The following is a 23,439-nucleotide window of genomic DNA, read 5'->3' as shown; positions in this document are numbered from 1 at the left end:
CACAAAACCTCTATCCTTCCATTAAGAATAATTCATTACAGGATTCCCAGGCCTCCCAGAGAGCTAAATCATTTTTCCAGAGAGACCACCAACCCAACCACGCTGAAAGTATTCAGTCAGTGGCTGTGAGTGTGACTGGGTGGGAGGTGGTGCAGGGGCTACCAATGCACAGTTAAAAGCTGAAGCCTCCAGGTGGGTTTAAGACGTCAGCATGCTTCAGTTTGGCTGGCGCCTAGCCAAAATTGGCTAGCCGAACAAGCGTGCTTGTTTGTTCATATTGAGATGCCATAGCCAGTATACGCTCCTCACAAAAGTTAAAATGAAACTAAAAGTACGCAAGAAAGCTGTCATTAATTAACATTTTTGCAGAGGAGATCTTAGTCTAACAGCACCAACCATCTAAGATGTTTGGTGCAGTATTTTTCAATAAAAAAATGTGCATTGAAAACAAGGTATTTCTCATTGAATGAGACGATTGAAGAATCCCTACTGTTGCCCAATCACCAACGAAGGGGCGTAGACTTCGGCTCCGAACTTCAGCTTGTATTTAGAGAAATGTGTCCCAGAACAGCCAAAGTCCAAAACATCACAAAATACTGTAATTAATATATACAAACTCTTCCGAACTGTTTCAGATTGGAAGCATGCGGATGGATGCCTTTAACCTATTGGTTTTATGACACGCTCCCTCAGGGCAAATGATTTCTGACTGTATTTCCTGAGGCCCTTCCGACAGAACACAAAACTCGCCTTAGGGGCGAGGTGTAGGGGCAACTTCATCCCACTCCTGCGGTAGGACTCAAGTCATGAATGGTGTCTCCTTTTCTACTGCTGCACTGATAGCCCTGGACAGGTCAACACGAGCCCTTTTGTCTCTAGCTGTATTGCCTTCATCTACACAGTGTACATTAGGAACACCAGCTCTTTCCATGATTTAGGCTGACCAGGTGAAAGCTATGATCCCTTACTGATGCCACTTGTTAAATCCACTTCAATTTGTGTGGATGAAAGAGAGGACAGGTTAAAGAAGGGTATGAAAGCCTTGAGACATGGATTGTGTATGTGTGCCATTCAGAGGGTGAATGGACAAGACTTGATTTAAGTGCCTTTGAACGGGGTGTGGTAGTAGGTGCCAGGCGCACAGGTTTGAGTGTCAAGAACTGCAGCGCTGCTGGGTTTTTCATACTAAACAGTTTCCCATGTGTTTCAAGAATGTTCCAGCACCCAAAGGACATCCAGCCAACTTGACGCAAGCATTGGAGTCAACATGGATAGTGTGTCAACATCCCTGTGGAACACTTTCAACACCTTGTGGTGTCCATGCCCTGACGAATTGAGGCTGTTCTGACGGCGGGGGGGGGGGGGGCTTAATTTTAGAATGTTCCTCTAATGTTTTGTACACCGAGTGTATATGATCATACTATCATTTCAAATCAATGCCTAGGAAGGACCTACTTTACACTAATCTAGTGAGATGCTACACTGACTAATGTCTCCTCTAGGCTATCTTGAGATGAATTATCCTTCAGACACTAACACTTAAGCACTACACTGAATCGCAGCTGTGACTGTGCCATGGTTTGAATAAGAGGATGAGGACTGAGAGAAAAGGCCACCTAATGAATGGATAGAGGGAAATACCCTCTACTTCTGTCATAACTAGATGATGCTACTGGATGAAAATGGGGCATCTAGAAATACAGATTTGACAAAAGCTGCCTCGCAGGAGCCATACAAAGGTGAGCAGAGTGAATAATACAATCTAATCAGCTGTGGCCAATCTTTAAACATGTTCTATTCAGAAGAAAGGAACTGTGACACACAAGCAAGGCTTGGGGGCTGGCTAGGCTTCACTTCAGATAGATTTGAGTTGCTGCTTCTTCACCACTACTAGAGGTAGACAGATGGGTGAAGAGTGGGGGGGTTGCTTGTTTTCCAGGCACACGAGGCCAGCACAGCCCTCCCGCTAACCTCGGAGGAGAGGCAGAGGAGCAAAGGGAGGCCTGGGGGAGAGGGGCATGATGACAGAACCATGTGAAGCGTCTTCCACTGACAGGAGCAACAACCGCCACATAACTAAAACAAAATGGCAGCGATAATAAGTGGTCAGATGTGATGATCCACACAGACAGTGTCCATAGCATTCATACAAGGACTCAGTTGAGTCTTAAAACTGTCTTTATAGAACCATTTAAGTCCTGATTAAGTCAGAGTAGTAGTTTGAACGTGCAACTGAAACCAGTAGGAGTAAAGATGCAGATTTCTGGACAGGGCTGCGCTCAGAGTTTCTTGCCTTGGTAAATCGCGCTGTTAAGACACTGATGCCCTTTGCAACCATGTACCTATGTGAGAGTGGATTCTCACATAGACACAAGACTCTCCAATACAACCCAACATTGCAGAGTTATGTGCATCCTTTCAAGCACACCATTCTCATTAACCTGTGGTGAGTTATTCACAATTTTTGATGAACAAATAAGGTTTTATGTAAGATGCTTAAAGAGCAATGGCAAAACACATTTGAGAGTGCTCTGACCCTGGTGCTAGAGGAGGCACGCAGCTGGAGGTTGAATGTTCGAAGGTGTACAGGACTAGAAAAAGTTTTGGAACCACTGCTCTACACCATAAAAATGGGGAGGGGCGCTGCTAAACAATGCTAATTTTCACAGAAAAAACAACATGGAACTGTTTACAAGGGTCCCTAGTGTTCACTCTGTCAAGTGAATCTATGTATCTGTTTCCTCTTGGTTTCCCCTCAACTCTCTATCTTTACATTTTAAGTTTAGTTTCTCGAGCGTGACACCTAGGGATCGACGGTGTATGCTTGTTAGGATCCTGTAGTTGCATCTATTTTTACATTTTAGTCATTTAGCAGACGTTCTTATCCGGAGCGAATTACAGTAGTTAGTGAGTGCATACGTTTTCATACGGGTCCCCCGTGGGAATCGAACCCACAATCTTATGCTCTACCAACTGAGCCACACGGGACATATGGGGCTAAGATCTGAAACTGGGTTTTGGCTTTTTTTGTTTCAAATAATGACACCACAGATCTTAAAATCTGATCTCGCATACATCTTGCCGAACCACAGTTTCTCTCCAGTCTAAAGATGGATGAACTGGCACAATATCATACAAATATTAGATAGTAGAGATTACTCCCAAAGTATTGTATGCAATTTTCCTACACCTGTGCTAGGCTGATTCAGAAATTCCATGGTCATAATCCTTCAAATGATCTTTAACTCTGACAGGGCCTTGGATTTTGTCGTCAAATAAATATATATTTTTGCAAAAACTGTTTAACAGTAGGGCATCAAAGAAAGCTGAACTCAACACTGGTACCATTGCTAAAAACGTTTGTTCAAAAGAACCCCACCACACTTCATACCCGACCACTTCATGAAGTTAACGCAACTATACAAGCCAGTCGAATAAAGTACCTCAACAACCACAAGAAAGGGCAGGCTATGGTGGAAGCCACAATAGTTAAAAACATCTGTTCCGCCCGACATACCGGGACCTCTTATCTGTTGGCTGAGTGACCCAACTGACTTTAGAAGCTGCCATCTTAGGTTAGAGACTTCGCGGAAGGTGGGGTAGTATTTAATGGGATGCTCTATTATCTGTGAACACGTAGCTAGCCTGGTCGTTCAATAAAAGTGTGTTTTTTCTATGTGCACTGTTTTTTTAGTTTTTTAAATAACAGTTCGTTTTCGTTCTGTTATGAAAGGTTGAAAGTAGTCACGTCTGTAGTTGCTGGCGACCCATTATGCTGGTTGAATGATTACAAAAGAATGGAGAGAAGACCGACGCGTTCGGGAAAATAATGGCCATCTCGCACTTAGAAATACAGCCAGGAACTATACAGCGGCAGGTGCTTTTTAATCGAAAATACATGGATGAACCGATGGTAACAAGTGAAGTTATTCCAAGTTCACCCAGATCCAATGTTTATGATAAACAAGCCCCCTTAAACGTTAAAATGCGGAAACGCACTAAAACTGCAACCATCGCTTGCTGTTGATCAAAGTGGCACCGCAGGAAAATGTTTGTGCAGGTTTTTTTTCGACGAGCAACAACCGCCATCAGTGTAGTCCACTGGCACAGGATTAGCCTTTGGGCTAGCAGTAAAGACAACGAGGGCGATGATACAGTGCTCGAATGTTGGCTACAGGCTCAACTTCTCCACTCAACAATGGGGCCACTTCCAACTAGCTAGCAGCAAGCTAATTAAGGCCATCACACAGCTGACGGAAACGCAGAGCTCGCCTAGTTATTCCCTACTAAAATATAATAATCCCGAACCATATAAAATGAATATAGTCCATGTACTTTAACAATTATATATAGATATAAAGGGTGAGAAAAAACATATGGCTAAACAGGGATGACCGTCTGGCCTCAAGCAACTGTCCATATTCATCGTCCAATAACACTACAGACAGGCTACTTTTTTTATCCCGTCATTAGCAAGTTAAATACCATGTGAATTTAAGAAATGCAAATTGGACTTGTCTGGACTATATCTAAATCCAGCTGTGTGGTATGCCGTATTTTTAAAAAATATAGTTTTCATAGCTAGTGTGCACCCAGGGAATATCCCTTGCGCTAGCAACCTACAGTATTAAATAATTCAGCTCGGCCACCGACTCACCTCTAACTACATTTGAGCCACCTCGTGTCTCTCTAGCTGAACACACAATTAGCTAGCTAACCCAAGCTAACGAACACTCACCCATGTCAATTGTATTATAAATAAATAACAATTCAAAATGTTTCTAAATTCAACAAGTTGTTCATATTTGTCTGCTTATCGAGATCTCACCGTGTTGGCTAGATAATATTCTTCACCTAGTGAAAAAAAACTATTGGGCTCAGAGCGGAAGGCGAGTTAAACTTGCTAACTGTAGTTAGCGTTTCAGCATGGTAGTTTACGGACCTGCAGTAACTTGTGTTGGGAAATTATTGTATCCCCTTCTCATTTACTTTCCAGAATAAACTGCGTTTACAGTAATTCGCTGGATAGACCAAGTCAGTTTCCAAACAAACTTGCATGGTAGATTAAAAGTCGATTGTAAGTGGGAAAACCCGTTCTATAACATTACATGGGTTACTTACAGGTAAGAGTAACACACAACTAATTTACCATGTGAACAAATGGGATATAGAGCGACTACGGAATTCAACCATTCAAAAAAAATCATTGCTCGCTTACCCAACAAGCTTGGTCAATTCAGGGTTTCTCAAATTAACTCCCGTTAGTATCTCCAGTACAATCCTTTCTGGTCCGTTAATAAATTACGAAATTCAAGTTATTTTATAATGTTAAGCAGGTCGGTATCCCGTCTTCACCGGCTCGTTTTCTCCTTTGTGTTAATTTCACTCAATCCGAGTTTAATCCGATCGATCCCGGCAGTCGCGTACTCGAGTCGTCTCTTCCAGATACTCTCTCACCTTCTACGGGCAGGGGGCGCGTTCATGGCTCCAATGGATAAACATGCGTGCGCGTGAATGACCCTGCTGGGCTGTGACGAACGTGCGCTTTATTTTTCAGTTCTTGTAACATAGTAGATGCGATTAAAGCTGCCCCTTTTAATTTCTTATTTTGGCGTAGGGTTATGGGAGTTATTCATACATGCAATGTGGACATCAAGTTGCTTTTAAATTGCTCCAATTGATTCTCAAATTATAAACTGGAACTTGGCATGGGATAATGACGTCTATAAATTATAAACCTCAAATGATATGGTATTCTAAAAGCTCATACAGGTTCAAAACGAGTTCAAAACATGTTCCCAATTGAAATGGAACTGTATCAACTGAAATGATTGGATGGTTTTATTTGTTTGGAGCATCAGTTCGTCCCCGATAATGACTTTCATAATAATTCCATGTGAACTGCAGATTAATAATTATGATTATTAGAGATGGACATCATGCAAGTTCACGATTCAAATTTACATAATACTTGCTCTTCTACCGAGCCTGAGAGCCTATTCTACCTGGTCCCTTGGGCACGCACAGGGCCAACCTGAGGATTTCAGAGTAGTTCGAGTCCTTGCATTTTGCGAAGTTAAAAGCTAAACATGTGCAACCATTTTCGATAGAAATATATCAAAATGAAGAAATATGTATTCCACACTTGTGTGAAGGTCTCATCCTTGATGAACACTACAGAGGAATTATCGGGCAAGTAACCCGCAAATCCTTTGCGCGGTCATTCATTTGCTTAACATAACAACCTGCCCCACAGGAGTACTGTATTTAAAGGAGCATCCACTTTCTGTATGACCAAATAAATGTCCTCTCAAATCGACTGTATATATTTTTGTGTTTACATGTGTATGTGGTGATGAATATAAGCGTGTCAATATTCCAATGGATCACTTAAACATTTTGCAGTCTTCGGAACATAATTTAATAGAGCATGTCTTTAAAAATATAAATGTCCTTTGCGTTTGTGGGTTTAATTTGCATGAGAGAAGGCTATCGTGAAGGTCACACTACTTGAATTGCATTCACTAAAATCAAACTTACATTTTTGAAACAGTTAATACAATTCATGCAGCAGGCATACTCCTACCGTTTCAGAGGGTTCACTAATCTGTTCAACACAAGCTTTTCCGTTTTCACATTTCCTTTCTTTACTGCTTTCAAAAGTAGGTCATGAGAATTGTAAGGATTTGATCATGTGATCTCACCTATAACATCATAAGCTGTTGCTGTGCGTGACTACCATCAAAAAACAATTTCAGGTTACATCCTAATGTTAAGGGATGTAATGGGGATGATGAGTAAAGAATATATCTCATGAACTATATCTGACTGCAATGCACCCCCACCCAACATTGATTTTTGATTTGCTGTTGGCCTATTTGACAAACCTTGCGCACTGGGCCGGTTTCCCAAAAGCATATTAAGAATAAATTGATTGTTTGAACTATAGGATCATATGGTTCTAAGGATGAATTTAGCCTTAGAATGCTTTTGGGAAACCAGGCCCAGAGCAGTGTTTATTTTATAATAGACTAAAGCACACAAATAAGGTGAAATATCCAGTAAATTATGTGGAATTATTTCATAACGACATAGGAGACCTAGAAATTAAATCACACTTTCAATTGAATATCACCTGAAAAGTATCAAGGCCTACCTGAAACACATGTAACACAGAGAAAAGTGTGTTAAAAAGCCAGTTGAATTGGTACTGGGTGCATATGCCCCTTTGACCTTAGTGTTAATATTTGAATGTGTAAATCATAGTCCACAGACATACAGTAGCTTCGCAGCTCTGCACCATCTGAGGATGCAAATCCCAAACGTGCTCCTCCCCACAAATCCCAACCAACTCGGCTCCAGTATGCATCCTCTATTCATTTGAATGTGTTGACATTTGGAGAAATTGCTTGAGCCTTGCTGAAATATTCAGAAAGTATGAAAGCCAACAGTCCAATATTCTAGAACACTGCTGTGTGTAGGGGTACCCATTTTGGACTATGATAAATACATGGAAAGGGTGCAGTGATCATTTCAGAACCAAGCCTGTATGAAAGTGTTTCCCAAACTCAGTCCTGGGGACCCCAAGGGGTGCACATTTAGTTTTTTTGCCATAAAACTACACAGCTGATTAAAATGATTAAAGCTTGATTATTAGTTGATTATTTGAATCAGCTGTGTAGTGTGCTATGAGGAAAAAACAAAAGGTGCACCCCTTTGGTTATGAGGATGCTGCATGATCTTACAGGAATTCCAAAACTCCAGGCAGCTCTGAGGACACACATGCTTCACTTTATAAATTGATAAATCAAGAGATACAATACAGTATGGATCCATATATAATCGTTTCATTCATATACCAACACAGACACTCAGAAAAGTACTATAGGGAGATGCAAAATGCAAAACGTCAACTCTAAAAAGGAAATTACAAAATGTAAGTTTAAACATTGCACATTTCTTCCACATAAATTTATATTTCATTTTATAATTTTTTATTATTTGCGATAGCATTTTTTATTTTTAAGAAAAACCAACACAGCAAACGTCGGGGGGTCACAGACACTCCAGGTTCGGCTTTTCCCGCGCCGCTCTTACAACAGACGCGATGTTCACCATAATATCTACTAACAGAACGCACTGCCAAAGAAAGCAAGGCTTTACACAGCCACTCACACCTACAGTAAAACGCTGCTCTGCACTGATGCTCCACAGCGGACTGCTTGGAAAACAAAATCCTGAAGAGAAAATATGTATGCATGCAGACTTATATGTATAAATAGACAACTGTGTGTGCGCATGTAGGTACACATGTATACATTTAGGAATGCATGTACTTTCTTAATATACGTGTATACATACACACATTTAGAGCAGGGGTTCTCAATCCTGGTCCTGGTGATCCAAAGGAGTGTACAGTTCTGTTTTTGCCATAACACTGCACACCTGAGTCAAATGACCAACTCATCATCAGGCTTCGATAATTAGAGTCAGGTGTGTAGTTCAAAAAGAAAACATGTGCACCCCTTTGGGTCCCCAGGACCAGGGTTGAGAACCAGTGATTTAGAGAATGTCTGAATGTATGCAACACATGTTTGAATGTAAAAAAATAAATTTAAAAAAGTGCTGTGTATGTGCTGTGTATGTATAAGACTATGCATATGTAGTTAGTGGAATGATTCCTTTGCAACCTGATTATGTTTTTCTATTGTTTTTCTGCTGTCCCAATCTTTTCGTTAAGGCAAACAGCTGAGATCCCTTTCCAGAGTAGAGGTGATCAAATTCTGGGGTTCGTGGTTATTGAACACAGGTAAACAACATTTTGGCATTAAAATAGATAAGATGCAGAATATTGAGCCAAAGTTTCCATACACAGTCATAGCAGATCTAGGGCACAGAGAGATAGCGAGGGGAGGGGGGAGGCAGATGGCAGGACAAACTAAAAGTCAAATCTTAAAATGGTGTCCAAGTAGGTTTTTTAGCAATACTGTTGCAGTTTCAAGCTCTATTCGTAAAGTCTAGATTTTTCCAGGAAATTCAAAGAATTCTAGCTCGGTCAACATACACCAAAGCAAGAAAGGATTACTATATATATATACAGAATGTGAGTGATAAATACAGAATTAAAACAGCCCTGTTTTTTCTCCTTTTAGTTTCTTCACTTCAGACATGGCCGCTGCTCGACACAACTCTACATTTCTTTTTCTCTTTTATTTCAAACTTCTGCGTTAACCACACGTTCCCAAAGCTTTCTTTCTCCCACATGAAACCAATTCAAATACTAATTGATGACCAACCAATTGATGACCAAGCTCTATACAATTCAGCTTTAAGTCAAAACGTCAAAAAGAAAAACATGATCCACAACTGGCTCACAGATGTACAGATAGATGAGTCCCTATCCTAAAGCATCCTGCCTGTTTGATGTACAGATAGATATGAGACCCTTATCCTAAAGTATCCTGCCACAATAGTAACAGTAAACCCTACCATTCTACAACCCAGACAGGCTCCAATGCAGGACAAGCATTTTTGCCCCAGGACCAGGGGTACTTTAACATGTTTTGCTTGGTATATTTTGACTGACAGTCATGGAGTATACAATTAGACTCTCCTGTGGCAAGGCTGTGTAGAGGGAGGGGTTAAGAAAATGTTAGTGAGCCCGACCAGTCCAGAAGAAACGCAAGGGGCAGGATGGGTGGTTGGGGGAGGGAGTATGAGACAGAGGGGCAGGGTGTTCAGCAGCATCCCCCTCTAGCCTGTTGGCCCCCCTGGCTACCGGAGAGTGTGGAGTTGGTGGCAGCGTGCTGGGGCCCAATCTTAATGCCGTTAGCCTGCCGAGACAAAACCAGAACATGCAAACGGTTAGTCAGGAAAATGGAACGTGATGATGTTCAGGTGTGGTTTAACGATTTAGAGTTTGAGTGTTTGTGTTTTCTGGGGTGGAAGAAATGGATATAACAAGAAATATCAATGGTGACAAATTATCTTTGGCTCACAGTCACATGCACACTCTTTTGTAAGCATCTCTCCCACACACACCAGCAAGTGGCACTTTCATCCATTGCCCCACTTTCATCTCTCCAGTCCTTTATTGGCTGAAGAGAACGCAGAGTGGCTAAAAGGCATCACTCCAATGTGAGCCTGTGCTGCTGTGGCTTTAAGCAGTAGTAGCTATTAAGTCAACTCAATCGTTCTAAATCACATTTATAGTGTTCAGGGAAGAGGAGGGTGGAGAAGGGGGGGGGGGGGGGGGGGGGGGGGTTCTCACGACGCCTGCCAGCAAGCGACGGGAATTCTGACCAGGGCTTCCCCCCTCGTCAGTCAGCTGATGCGGTTTGGACCGTGTCCCTGGCCTCACTTTCCCCCACCCCCTCTCCCCCTTATTTTACCCTTTACTACCTCTCAAAGAAAGCATACCCAACGGCTGCTCAGGGACTCGCCTCCTTCACGCTGGCTGTAACCTTGTGGGATGTGAGGAATTTATGCGCTGGCCAGCAGCCAGGGCTAGCGGAGAGAGGGAAGGAGAGAGGGAGGGGAGAAGGGAAAAACAGTGGAAGTTTTGCTCGGCTCTGCAGACTGGAACCTGCTCTGCTTCTTCTTGCCTTTCTTTAGAGGAGAGAGATGGGGTGTGGGCCGCTACAAATAAGCTGATGTGGAGGGGCTGCCTCGAAAATATGAATATGGGTGCAGTGTCTCCTAGGAGCATGTGACTTCGTAACAGAGTAAGCTAACACAATGACTTTCTGGCCTTCAAATGGGCCTTTTTTCCCCCAATAGGATTTATCCAACGTCTGCTCTGTCAAGGTTTTATCCTCGTCACTCTGTTTCTGACGTGGGCTTAGGGCACTACAAAGGGAGCAAGGGCATTTGACCACTTGGCCATATCTCAGTTGATGACTTAAATCTAAGAAGTCAAGCCATGTCAAGAAGATGGTCTTTGTCAAAGCTGCGGTGTACAAAATGGACACCAAATGTGTCTCTCCCATGTCAAATGACCTCATTGTTGATGTCGAAGACACCCTCCTGGATCTTCTCGTAGATCTCCTTCGCTGTGTTGATGAATGCCTGAAAAGAGAGAGTGCCTAGTCAGTATAGGATCAGAGCTGAAATCCACATCTAGATGTGACCGTTGTAATAACTGATAAACTCCCCTGAAAGATATCAAGCCTTGGACCAGTCAAACCATACACGTGGTTCTCGTTAACTGAATAAGTTCTAAAAGAGTGTGATTTACAGGAGTTTAGCCTCTGGCTTGTTGCCACAGATAACAACACATCTACGTCACTCCGCTGTACAAACAACGCAAGCAGACGTATAAAGAGAGCCTTAGTTTTAGCCTGAATGTACAGCATGGTAGGCCTTATATAATCATTAAGTACACCTCAAAAGCGAGACTAGTCCAGGGTGCCCATCTATAGTAAATACTGCCTGTAATTCAGCTTTTTACCACAGAGGGAGGCCTACTTTAGAATCTGAAAGTAAATGTGCACCTCAGTTTAGCTCAGGAGGCTCTGGCCTGATCTGGTCCCCTCTAACCTCCCTGCCTCTTCACACATGAAATTGTTTAACAGCAACAGATGGGTTTCCCTCAGCCTGAGGCAGAGCTCCCCCACCTGACCATGGAGGCCCAGGGCATAACCCAGGGACCCAGCATTATCCTCAACACATTACTCTCCATATAGTGCATACGGTAGTAGCATGGGAGCCTGATTGGCATTCGGCTGTCACTTAGGACAGGAGAGCAGAGGGGAGGCTATGAATGTAGGCGATGTACACGTCACTGAGGGAGAGGAGAGGTATCGGAAGGATTCAGGAGACACTAATGAGACAAATTAATCATATCAGGGGTTTCTGCTGGGGGGAGGGGTTATATAAACCAGCCCTTGCCTTAAATCCTCAGAGAGCCTGGCTACCCAGCACACTGAAGAACAGATGTGTATGTGTGCGTTGGAGTGTTTGAGAGGTGGGTATATTAATAGGCAAACGTGTCAGTTCAAACAAACAAATGCACACACAATTTAGTGTGAGCAGGAGGTACCTCTTCTACATTGGATGCGGTCTTGGCGGAGGTCTCCATGAAGATAAGGCCGTGCTCTCTGGCGAAGGCCTCTCCCTCCTCCTTCTTCACCTCTCTCCTGGACTCCAGGTCACTTTGAGGAAAACGCCACACACATTTAGTATTTCACACACATTACCATAGACCTGTTATGCTAGCATGGTCTTGTGTCTCTCTGTTTTATTGCAAATGTTAATTCATTCTGTTACGTTTTCCAGTTAGGAGATATGTCATTAACTAGAGGAGACACGAGCACACAGGGAGCAGGGCTGTGAACTGGGTGGGCGTATCTCAATTGTCAAAAATGGCTTCCTCACACTTTTTCCTTTCCTTCATTTGAAAGCAAAGAACACAAAGCATCCACCATTTAGACTTGACATAACCCATGCTTTAAGATAAGACAAAATGAAGAAAGGTTGGCATTTCAGACCTTCGAGGCATAGCCTGTTTAGTAGCCATGACAACCATGACTAGGTTGTTTGGTAACCATGAGTGACAGGGAGATGAATCTGACCTCTTGTTCCCAATGAGCATGATGACCATGTTGGAGTTGGAATGTTGGCGAGCGTCCTCTAACCAGGTTGTCAAGTGGTTGAAGGTGTCCCTTCTAAAACAAAAACAGTTGAGCAACACTTAACATAAGAATAATAAATGTTCCTTTCCTAGTAAACTAATGCATAAACATGTCCTTCATTAGGTGAATGTAGGTCCCTTTTGTAACAACAGTTGACCCACAGGAGCAAAATAAGGGCATTGGGGCGGGAGATTAAATTACATCCAAAATGTATTATACAAACAAATCTCAGTGGCTCCAACTATTGTTAAACTGAATGAACTTGATAAGAAAACATTTCCTTTCCTCTTAAACAAACTAATATATATATATATATATATATATATATATTTTTTTTTATTTTTATTTTTTTTACATTTCTCAAGAGCAATAGTCATGTCCTAAATCCTAGGGTAGACTTAGTGACCAGTGTTTACATAGATAAGACCTGGGGAGAAAATGGCCACCAGACTGACCTTGTGATGTCATACACGAGCAGGGCGCCAGCTGCCCCTCTGTAGTAAGACCGGGTGATGGAGCGGAAGGACTCTTGGCCGGCCTGACACACACACACACAATTCGTGCCAAAGACAAACAGACATAGTACACACACACACACACAGACGCTCTGTTAAAGCAAAGACAAAGTTCAGCACAGAAGCATAGTAACCCATAGAAAGGGTACAAACAAGAGCCAGCAGTACTTCAAAGTAGTAGTAGTAAGCTGAACAAAGCAACTACTCTTAAAGGAGTCTTACTTCAAGTGCTCAAGGGTGTGTTGGACAAAATACCAACACAGATGTACTGTGTTACTAGGGTCAGGGGTTCTTCTGAGCCCATGTCCTGAAAAACTCCTGGCCCGAGCCATGTTTTACTCATGCGTGTCCTGCCTAGTGCCTACTACACTCCTCCAGTCCAGGCTTTCCAGCAGCTTTCTCCTAATCCATATACATTCCCAACACCATAGATATTCCCAACCAGAGAGCCAAGCCTCCTGATTTTCCCTGTGCAGAGGCAGAGCACAGGCAAACCCCTGTCACTGTGTACAAAAGGCTCCTCTCTTTCTCTGCATCCCATACCTGACTGACTGAGTTCTCATAAACAAGGGGCTCATTGTGTTCCACTATAGCCCACAATACCACATTCTACCTCTCTCCCCAAACTCAGTGTTGGGTTAAAACAGCAGGCAGGCAAATAAGACCTGTCGATAGATGCCATTGTCACTGTTCCCTGGCTAGCAGCCGTTGTACCTTGGCCTACTCTATGCCGTTCTACATCAATTCCAGCCTGGCAGCAGGTGAGTGAGAACCAGGCAGCCCAGCACTGCAGCACATTTGAATTCAATAAGGCCCAGTCAGTGAGTCAGTGGCAACAGTCCCCCTGAGGCAGCTGCTAACGTTGGAGCTAATGGAGGCCATTGTGAATAAATGATGAATGACACCTTTATGCCTGCCATCTGCCGGATCTCAAAGGTTACAGGAAGACCAGAAATGCAGATTTTGGCTATTACATCACTCCCAGGCCAGGCAGTACCTCCCTACTCCTCCTCCTGTGCTCACACACACACGCCGGAACACACACTGATACAGCTACACAGCCATACCCACGCCCTGTGTTTGATTTGAACTCTGTCTTGACAGGGTGAACATGTAGTGGTCTGGGGATGTAAGCTAAGCCACAGACCATTCTAAGAGGGTATATTCATAGTGGTGTTTCGAAAATATAAAAGTGAAATTGTCATTTCTCAAAATGGAAGCTAGATTACCAAAGTGCCCAATCAAAGGTTGCCATTCTTATCCCCCTTGGCATCTATTTCTGCTGAATTCCAGCCTTACCTTTTCATCAACCAAAATGCACCGGTGTTGCCATGTGGCCTAGTAAGCACACAGCAGCTGGCTTGGTCTGAAGGCCAAAAGGCCTATAGGGCCTCGACTTGCACCATCCATCAGAATTACTGCTGAGAGATTCAATTCTTATTTATAGAACTGTGTCTCCCCCTACAGGCCAATAGAAATACTACACTAACACCAAGATCACCATATCCTGTAGTGTTCATATTTCCTCAGCACAGTCAGTAGGGCACTATAAAATCCAGGTTAAGTAGAAAATGGACGAAATCATGGAATCCAAACTTTTAAATGGAATTCAACAATATATTCAACTTGAAATTAATACATTTGCCCAAGTTAATCATATGACATGAACAAACGGCATCAGCGTATTTTCCTGCAACGGCCTCTGTGTGTGTGTGTGGTGTGCGTGTATGCCTACACTTTATGTAACCGTCAGTGATGATGGTAATGATTAGCTTCTTCTGGTAGATATGGAAAAATCCCCAAAAATATCCTCAATTTAACAACAACAAAAATATACTACAAAAGTAGCCTATGGCAGATCGATATGATGATTGTTTATCAATCCAGTGCCAATTTGTTTTGCACACCCCCAAAAATAAAAACATTTTTCCTAAACCTCAAAAGTCTCATGTGGTTTAAGCAGTGTTGTGTACTTAAAGAACTACAAATTGGATGTTCTATATATTTTAAGTATGATTTAGAGAGCAAAATAGATAAATGAAAAGAAACCTAGAAAAACAAAAATGGGGGAAAAATATGGAATTTGGGTCAATTCTAGAAGAAAAAAATAAATAAAATCAGGCCAAAAAATGTAAACATATTTTAATGGGCCCTAGCAAAGCACAGGGAATCCCACATAATTAAACAGTAGGGCACACTGAGAAACCCTAATTAACACTTCAATCTTTACTCCTAATTAGGGATGTTAAATGGTTAACGGCTAATTGGTTAGGCACTGAAAACACATTTGACTGGTCATGCTTATCAGTCTATAGGTTAATTTGTATAATTTAGTGTAATTAAAAATTCCGGTGTGTGTTAGTCGTCATGCACCTTATTTATCACATGCGCACAGCATACAGAGCCTAGTTTGAGGAGCGGAATAGCCTATCAAATCAAACTCCAATTTATTTGTCACATATTTCATAAACAAGAGGTGCAGACTAGCAGTGAAATTTTTACATATGGAGCCTTCTCAACAACGCAGAGAGAAAAGACAATAGAAAAGTAACACGTAATAATAAAAGTAAACAATAAGTAACGATAACATGTCTTTATACACGGGGTACCATTCCTGAGTTGATGTGCAGAGGTACGAGATAATTGAGGTAGGTATGTACATATAGCTAGGAATAAAGTGACTAGGCAACAGGACAGAAACAGTAGCGTGTGATGAGTCCAAAAGAAGTTAGTACAAAAAGGGTCAATGCAGATAGTTAAATAGTTAACCAATAGCCACCCGGACTAACTATTTAACAGCCTTATGACTTGGGGGTAGAAGCTGTTCAGGGCCCTGATGGTTCTAGACTTGGTGTATTGGTACCGCTTGCCGTGCGGTAGCAGAGAGAATAATCTATGACTTGGGTGGCTGGAGTCAGAGGTCCTGGAAGGAAGGGAGCTCGGCCCCAATGGGCCGTACTCACTAACCTCTGCAGCGCCTTACGGTCAGATGGCAGTAATTGTCATACCAAGCAGTCATGGAGCCAGTCAAGATACTCTCAAATGGTGCAGCTGTAGAACTGAGTATCTGAGGGTCCATACCAAATCATTTCAGCTCCTGAGGGGGAAGAGAAATTATTCTACCCTTTTCATGACTGTGTTGATGTGTGTAGACCATGATAGATACTAAGTGATGTGGACACAGAGGAACTTGAAGATCTCGACCAGCTCCACTACAGCCCTGTCAATGTGAATGGGGGTGTGCTCGGCCCTCCTTTTTCTGTAGTCCACAATCAGCTCCTTGCTGACATTGAGGGAGAGGCTGTTGTCTCATCGTCGTCGGTGATCAGGCCTACCACCGATGTCATCAGCAAACTTAACGGTGTTGGAGTCGTGCTTGGCAACGCAGTTGTGGTTGAACAGGGAATACAGGAGGGTACTAAGCACGCACCCCCAAGGGGCCCATGTTGAGGGCCAGCGTGGCGGCTGTGTTGTTGCCTACCCACACCACCCGGGGACGGTCTGTCAGGAAGCCCAGGATCCAGTTGCAGAGGGAGGTTTTCAGACCCAGGGTCCTTAGCTTAGTGATGAGCTTGGAGGACACTATGGTGTTGAACACTGCGCTGTATCACCCATCAGACAGCCCTAGAGCAGCTGCTCAAAGAGCGGGTACTGGACTGAAATGTGCTTTTGTAAGCCCAGGCATTAAGCAACATAACATTTCTAAAATGCAATCGCATGTTAAACTGTTTTGACAGTAGCTATTTTTAATCATGGCCATCTCAATCTAAACTGGTAATTAAAGCATGCCTCCCATTTGTTATTCGAGTGCCTAGGCTATAGTCAACAGTATGCAGGCTATCAGCGCGTCACCACCACTTTGCAACGTGAGCTTGAGGCAGTGATTGTTTGAAACCTGAACGTTTTACTTTACTTCATATTATGAGTCATGTCTTACCTTGCTTCAAATTAGCCTAGCTGAAATCCAGCCATAGAAAAGTGGAGGCAGGTATTTTAGAAAAAAAAGACTTCATGCCATCAAATCAGCATTTCTCTGTGGTTCTATTGGTCAACTTTTGTTGTCCAGAAACCAAAGTCACAATCCTAGTCATATTAGCAACCCATCCTAGTCATATTAGCAACCCATCCTAGTCATATTAGACTCCCCCTCGTTCTAACAGATATTTTCATTATGGAACCGCTCTCATTATGCGTACTGTTTAAAACAGTGTTTTCCTGTAAAATGCATTTTGGTAAATGTTTGAAAAATACATTTTTTTTGCTGCTTCATTACAAGAGTTGAATGTTCAATAATAGACTATAGCCTTTTGACTCCAAGATTTAAAAATCTCCTTATCACCGATAAGTTACCGATGTACCGAAGAGTATTTCCCGAGAATATCATGATTACAGTCGACCCCTGATAAGTGCACTTGAGATAAGCCAAGTATAAACTGTTTAATTGGCAGAATGAACCTGTATCACTTCAACAGTACATTGACTACATTCTTTATGATTGAACTGCATGCAGTAGTTGACAACTGATATGAGAACTGTCCCACACTGCTGCATGGATCAGGAGTCGACTGTATCGTGTGTTCAGGTAAAGAATCATATCTGTTCAATGTGAAACAGGGCAGGTATCTTACCGTGTCCCAGATCTGCAGCTTGATCTGTTTACCATCTATGGTGATCATCCGCGCCCCAAACTCCACACCTGGGAAAGACACACCCACCACAAGGACACAGTCAGTCTACAACTCATTTGCATGAAAACACTAATACCAAGATTCAATGGAAATCATGAATGGTTAGTACTATAAGGGATCCTTGGGATGTCCCTACCCTAAATTTAGCCTAAACATTTTTTAAATGTCAACTTCATTGACTCTGGGGGGGGGGGTGCAGGTCTGGGTTTGGGAAACACTGTTCTAGAACCCCTCCCCTGCCTCCACCACAGAAACACCCTAAAAGCCTATGGTGACTAATGGTTAGAGTTGACACAGTGTAGTAGAGGAGGCAGTCAGGCACTGGCCAAACATTAAATGATTTATAAAATAGTCAAAAAAACTGAATTCAATTGTTGCCAGTAACACAGTGCAGTCACTAACTTTCTTGATAACATTTTACTCGCCCTAGCAGAGCTGATTTGTGTTAAGAGTGAGGTGTTCTGTTATTTGTGTCTGGAAGTAGCTAGCAAGCTAAAATAAAATCCATCTCCCTCATCGTCAGAGGTTAGACCAGAGGAGTGATGAAAATCCTTAAGAAATTAATTAAGACCAGGGCAGGGCGTGACATTAACACTTGTCCGCTTGCCCGGGGCAACTAAAGAAAAGTTGTCCGATATGGAGATCACAACATGGAAACAATTAGGCTGCGCCAATCAGAATTGGAACAAAGCCTTTACACCCAGCAGCTCTCCAAATGGAGGGTTGACGGATCACGTGTTTTATACAGTAGCATATCAGTGCAGTATTTCACTTTGTGGGGGGGTAAGAGCCTTGCTCAAGGCCACAACGGCAGGAGATATAATGCATGGGATCAGAGACCAGCAGCCTTATATTGTCAATACCAGTGAAAATAATGAATGTTATTTTGTGAAGTGGGTCCTTGCGTCACCCCATTATTTTTATTTATACTTTGCACATTCTTCCACTGCAAATCTACCATTCCAGTGTTTTACTTGCTATATTGTATTTACTTTGCCACCATGGCCTTTTTTGCCTTTACCTCCCTTATCTCACCTCATTTGCTCACATCGTATATAGACTTGTTTCTACTGTATTATTGACTGTATGTTTGTTTATTCCATGTGTAACTCTGTGTCGTATGTGTCGAACTGCTTCGCTTTATCTTGGCCAGGTCGCAATTGTAAATGAGAACTTGTTCTCAACTTGCCTACCTGGTTAAATAAAGGTGAAATAAAATTAAAATAAATCATACAACTCAATTTGTCACCTTTTTTGGCCCATGGTGTTATACCTTTTTGGGGGGAGGAGGGGCAAGTGACCTGAGCTCTCAGACAAATGTCTAAAAAGGTTCATGCCAAGAACCTGGACGTGGAGATCTGAGCTGAGCATAGATAATTTAATTGAGGACCCTCCAGTGCAGCTAGGCAGTGCAGAGGCAGGATACATTTCAATCACAGTCGTTGTTAAACGTTCTAATGAATATAGAGGAGCCTTACCGATAGTGAGGTCGTGCACCGGCTGAAACCGCTTGTCTGTGAACTGTAATAATAGGCATGATTTCCCCACACCTGTAAAACAAACATGCACAGTTAAACAGAGGCACACACAGGAACAAATAGGCACTCTGTCTGCATAACTAACATCATTTAGCCAGTCACACACACACACACACGTTGGAAAACCAACAACACATCTGGTCGCACACACACATTAAAGAAGTTGAATCCCAGTCTTTGATATGATGTGTCAGAGAACAAAAAATTACATAAGGAGGGTAATTTAATGAGATAAAAATGTCAGACTGTATCAGGCCCTACAGCCCTCTGACTACACCCACACACACACAATGGTAAAGAAGCTCATAGTCAGTCTTGCTGAAGCCAAGAGGCTTGTCAAACAAGTAGAATTCTGGTTGTCATATTTTTCTGGGGTAGGTAGAGGATGCATTAAAACACATTCAGGGTGAGATATCGTTTTATTCCCTCAATGGTCCAGGGTGAGATAGTGTTATCCGATCCTGGATCAGTGGTTAAGATGAGCCATTTCCTCCTCAAGCTTGTTTCTTTAGGAGGACCTGTGTTCGAGGCACTGTCAACATGATGATGAAGCTCCTGATAGGGATGGACATTTTATCAAAAATGTCAACACACAAATGTCATGACTCATGAGGTTGTTTGGTGTGATGAAACAAAGATATTCCCAGGTAGCACTGACCATAATGAATGCAATAATTAGCCTAATGATGGGCGGCTAACTCCATTTATTACAAATTACACCTAAATATAATGTGTGGCGTGCGCCTGTGTGAAAAAAAAAAAAGTAAACCGTGACAGTGAAACACACTGTCATATCGTGGAGGAGGGACCTGTGAAAACATGTGTCCTGCACTGTATGGTTATAATGCAAACAGGTGAAACCTTTAGGACACCAGAGAAGGCTATCATTAGTGTTTCTATGGGTTACCACCACCGTTGCTAGGCAGGGGAGTCAGGGTGATAGAAGACATCATGAGAAGGATGTAACAAAACAAAGCTGTCACCCTTTTAACTGTGTACCTGCTAGACAATCAGCCTCTAGCACTGAATAGATAGTCCATCTGGTTCTTTAGTGGTCAGGTCATTATCTTAAAGCAACAGCAATTAGACAGGGGTGCCAAATCAAAGACTAGCCTAATTACACCCCCCCCCCCAATCACTAATTGAAATACTGCATTTGATTGGGCAGGAAGAGGTGTACAACTGGATTTTGATTCAGGTGAAAACTACGGTTTATGGTATGGAGGCTGAGAAATAATGCATCCTTTTGGATAGGGGTTTCTCAACTATCACCTCATCTAGCCAAGTTACCAACCACATAGCGTAGACTATATCTAACTGCTTGAACAGCTGGGATAGCCATAACTAAACAGCAAAGTCATGTAGAATGTGAGTGGGTAATGTGAAAACACTGAATGATCAACAGCTTGGGTTGCAGGGGGTCACATGATGGCCCCCAGTGAAGCCAGGGCGATGACAGGTCTGCAGTGTTGCAACTAGAGCTGTGACGATACCAGTATGGCAAAAAAATTCCATGGCAGAAATGAAAACAAAGCAGACCAAACTCTTTGGTCCTTTAAAAACCTACTGTATGTAAAATATTGTGTGCTATTGTTTAGAAAATAAATGTGACTCGATGACAACATGATGTTTGTTTCCACATTAGGGCTGTTTTTCTTGATGTGTAATCCCTTCGTGTTTTCTTTCCTAACCACAATACTGACGAGTATCGCGATACTGGTATCGTCCTGACCCTATTAATTATACAAATAAAACAAGGGGGAAAACTCTGCTGGATGTAGCCTGGGAAAAATGCACTGACAGATTTGTACTCCCAAATGCTGACCACTGTTTTGGGTTGGAAATGATGTCTCCAGTTTGAAACAAGCTAAATATGATATGTGGTCCTGTAAGCAAATAATCTGGTTCAAGTAAAATTCTGCCCTTTCATCTCAGAGAAATGCAGGGGAGCATGCTGCTTAATCTGTTATTGGCCTTCCTGCAAACAGGGTACACTTCCCTTCACTGATACTTTCAAACAGAATAAACCACAGTAAATTGGTCCTTTTAAAAAGGCAGCATGTACCCTTTGAATGTACAAGACTTATTGATCAATTAATAAACTGAAGTGATGGAAGTCTTAGCGTCACAACATTCCCCCTGTGGTCTTGAGATGCCAACCAGGTACATGTTTTTATTTCTCAGAATCAAACACTGTCAATCTGTAGTCAGAGAGATAGGTAATCTCAGTATCCCTCGTTTTCCCTGGGTAATATGCATAGCAAGCGGTGCTGCTATTAGGCTATTTCAAGTCTATATATTTCAAGGATCCGGGTTGACCAATAGATGTATAACAGATCTAATCAAATAAGATGCACATAGTTGTACTGTTTTTGATAAACAAGTACCTACGTCGCCTGCTTCTAATGCAACCTGCAATAAATTATCTGGACAAAAATGTAGGTTGGCTTTGGCAGCATCCACAATATTTGGGAAACCTACTCAGTCCGCCTCGTCTAGGTAAACAAACGACAGTGAACTGCTTAACCTCATTAACATAACACCCGTGTAAAAGTACATTTTAACAACACGAGCATAAACAGCTAAACTAGAATACTGCCGTAGTAGGCAACCGTACAAAAAAGTAGGTAAAACGCCATTTCGAGGGAGGGCGCTTGGTGCTTGTGGCCTAGCAATACAACAACGCAACAACAAAAAACAGACAGCCCAAAACCTTGGCTTGACTCTGTCCAAGTGACTGACATAGCCAGTGCTGACGCCCATGTTGTAGAGAAGCTGTCAAAGTAGCTGTTTTTTTATGTCGCTGTAAACAGCTACTTTGCCAACGTTAACGTTACCTTGCTAGCTAATAGGCTAAGTAGCTAAACTAGCTTAGCACCCCCACCCTCAGTGCACAACCGAAGGACAATAGGCAGTCGGCTTGTTGGATATGTTGCTAAATTAACACGCTACTAGTTGACCACAACATTATGCGATGTAAAGTGGGATTTTTTTGGGAGGATTATTTCACGTTAATGACAAGCTATTAACGACGTTTGCAAGCGAGAAATCTGTCAGTCATCCCACCTCCCGCGTCCCCGCTTTTACCACGTCACATTGGACTCTCCAACACTGCGGAAATAAAAGATATCTGCTTGCTAACTACCGTTAGCAATATTTGCTGCTATTGACTAGTGCTTACCTGTGTCTCCGATAATGATGTATTTGAAAAGGTATGCATATGCCATGGCCACTGGGTCCTGTGTCAACCTTCCTCTGCCGTTGTTTTGTATAATTGAAACCGTATGAAAATGGTCTGTGTAATCGTTAAATCTTCCCCTTTCTAGCCTCCTTTCGCTCTTCGACGGGAAGGAACAAATAACACCTCCAAGCTTCAGCTGACGTCGTCATACGTTCCGCCCTCGCCACGCAAACTAAAAGCAATTATTCACCCCAGTTGCCACTGGTAGTAGGCTATTAATTTATATTGTGTCACTTAGACTCTTTAAAACAAATCTAAACCTGATTAACTAAACAATTTGCAAGACATGTAATTAATGTGCAGATGATATAGCATCGCTGTTTAGACCTGCACAATCTGATGTTGTCCTTGTTAAAAAAAAGGGTACCCCTTAACGCATTCCAAGGAGCACCTGTAAATCCATTTGTTTTCATTCTTTGATAGTTGCTTGCAGATTATTTAACCCCTTATGACATGTCAATATTCATTTTATTGGGAGCAGAGACAGGTCAGTGAAAGACACTCAAAAGGGGTGCATGACATGTCCACCAGAACTGTTGGAGAGCAGAATGACAACGAGGTAAGTATTTTCTCTTTAACAGGAAATAGTTGATTACCAAAGCAATGCATATTCTGCTGTGGTGTACATGACCATGAAGATACACAAATCAGGCTACTATTCTGGAACCCACTCAGACCTGTGATACCAGAAGTGCCCCATTACTTCAATATTTTTTCTTAATTGATTTGCCATTTCTTTTAAAATGCTGAAAACTCCACTTATGTATATGGGAAAACCCATTCTGGGCAAATCTCCTGTGGAACAAGAATAACAATTATTTACAT

At 42.3% G+C, this 23,439-nt stretch overlaps 2 protein-coding genes across 3 annotated transcripts in view; both read right to left on the bottom strand.

Moving 5' to 3' along the window:
- Positions 1–5,496, bottom strand: part of LOC110508821 (chromodomain-helicase-DNA-binding protein 7) — a 106,341-nt gene extending 100,845 nt beyond the window's left edge. For both annotated transcript variants that reach the window (XM_036966421.1, XM_036966422.1), the window contains exon 1: positions 5,219–5,496. The gene's annotated coding sequence lies outside the window, so the exon portion shown is untranslated. The remainder of the gene's footprint in view (positions 1–5,218) is intronic.
- Positions 5,497–7,769: 2,273 nt separating this feature from the next.
- Positions 7,770–22,801, bottom strand: LOC110508820 (ras-related protein Rab-2A). Its single transcript, XM_021589655.2, has 8 exons — positions 22,555–22,801; positions 19,314–19,385; positions 17,776–17,843; positions 13,088–13,170; positions 12,573–12,665; positions 12,041–12,152; positions 10,999–11,067; positions 7,770–9,833 (listed from the first exon to the last, which is right to left on the bottom strand). Exons 1-8 carry the CDS (start codon positions 22,598–22,600, stop codon positions 9,738–9,740), a joined length of 639 nt encoding a protein of 212 aa, XP_021445330.2. The 5' UTR covers positions 22,601–22,801; the 3' UTR covers positions 7,770–9,737.
- Positions 22,802–23,439: the final 638 nt, after the last annotated feature.

The sequence above is a fragment of the Oncorhynchus mykiss genome, chromosome 28, assembly GCF_013265735.2.
Source record: "Oncorhynchus mykiss isolate Arlee chromosome 28, USDA_OmykA_1.1, whole genome shotgun sequence".
NCBI lineage: Eukaryota > Metazoa > Chordata > Actinopteri > Salmoniformes > Salmonidae > Oncorhynchus > Oncorhynchus mykiss.
Note: the sequence above shows the minus strand (reverse complement) of the source record. Positions and strands in the feature narration are given on the sequence as shown.

Excerpts from the sequence above, each read along its gene's own strand:
- LOC110508820 (XM_021589655.2), bottom strand. The coding sequence starts at position 22,600 with ATGGCATATGCATACCTTTTCAAATACATCATTATCGGAGACACAG. Across the intron at positions 13,171-17,775 it reads AGCTGCAGATCTGGGACACG|GCCGGCCAAGAGTCCTTCCG; the intron begins GTAAGATACCTG and ends TGTGTGTGTCAG. Across the intron at positions 9,834-10,998 it reads TCTTCGACATCAACAATGAG|GCTAACGGCATTAAGATTGG; the intron begins GTCATTTGACAT and ends TTGTCTCGGCAG.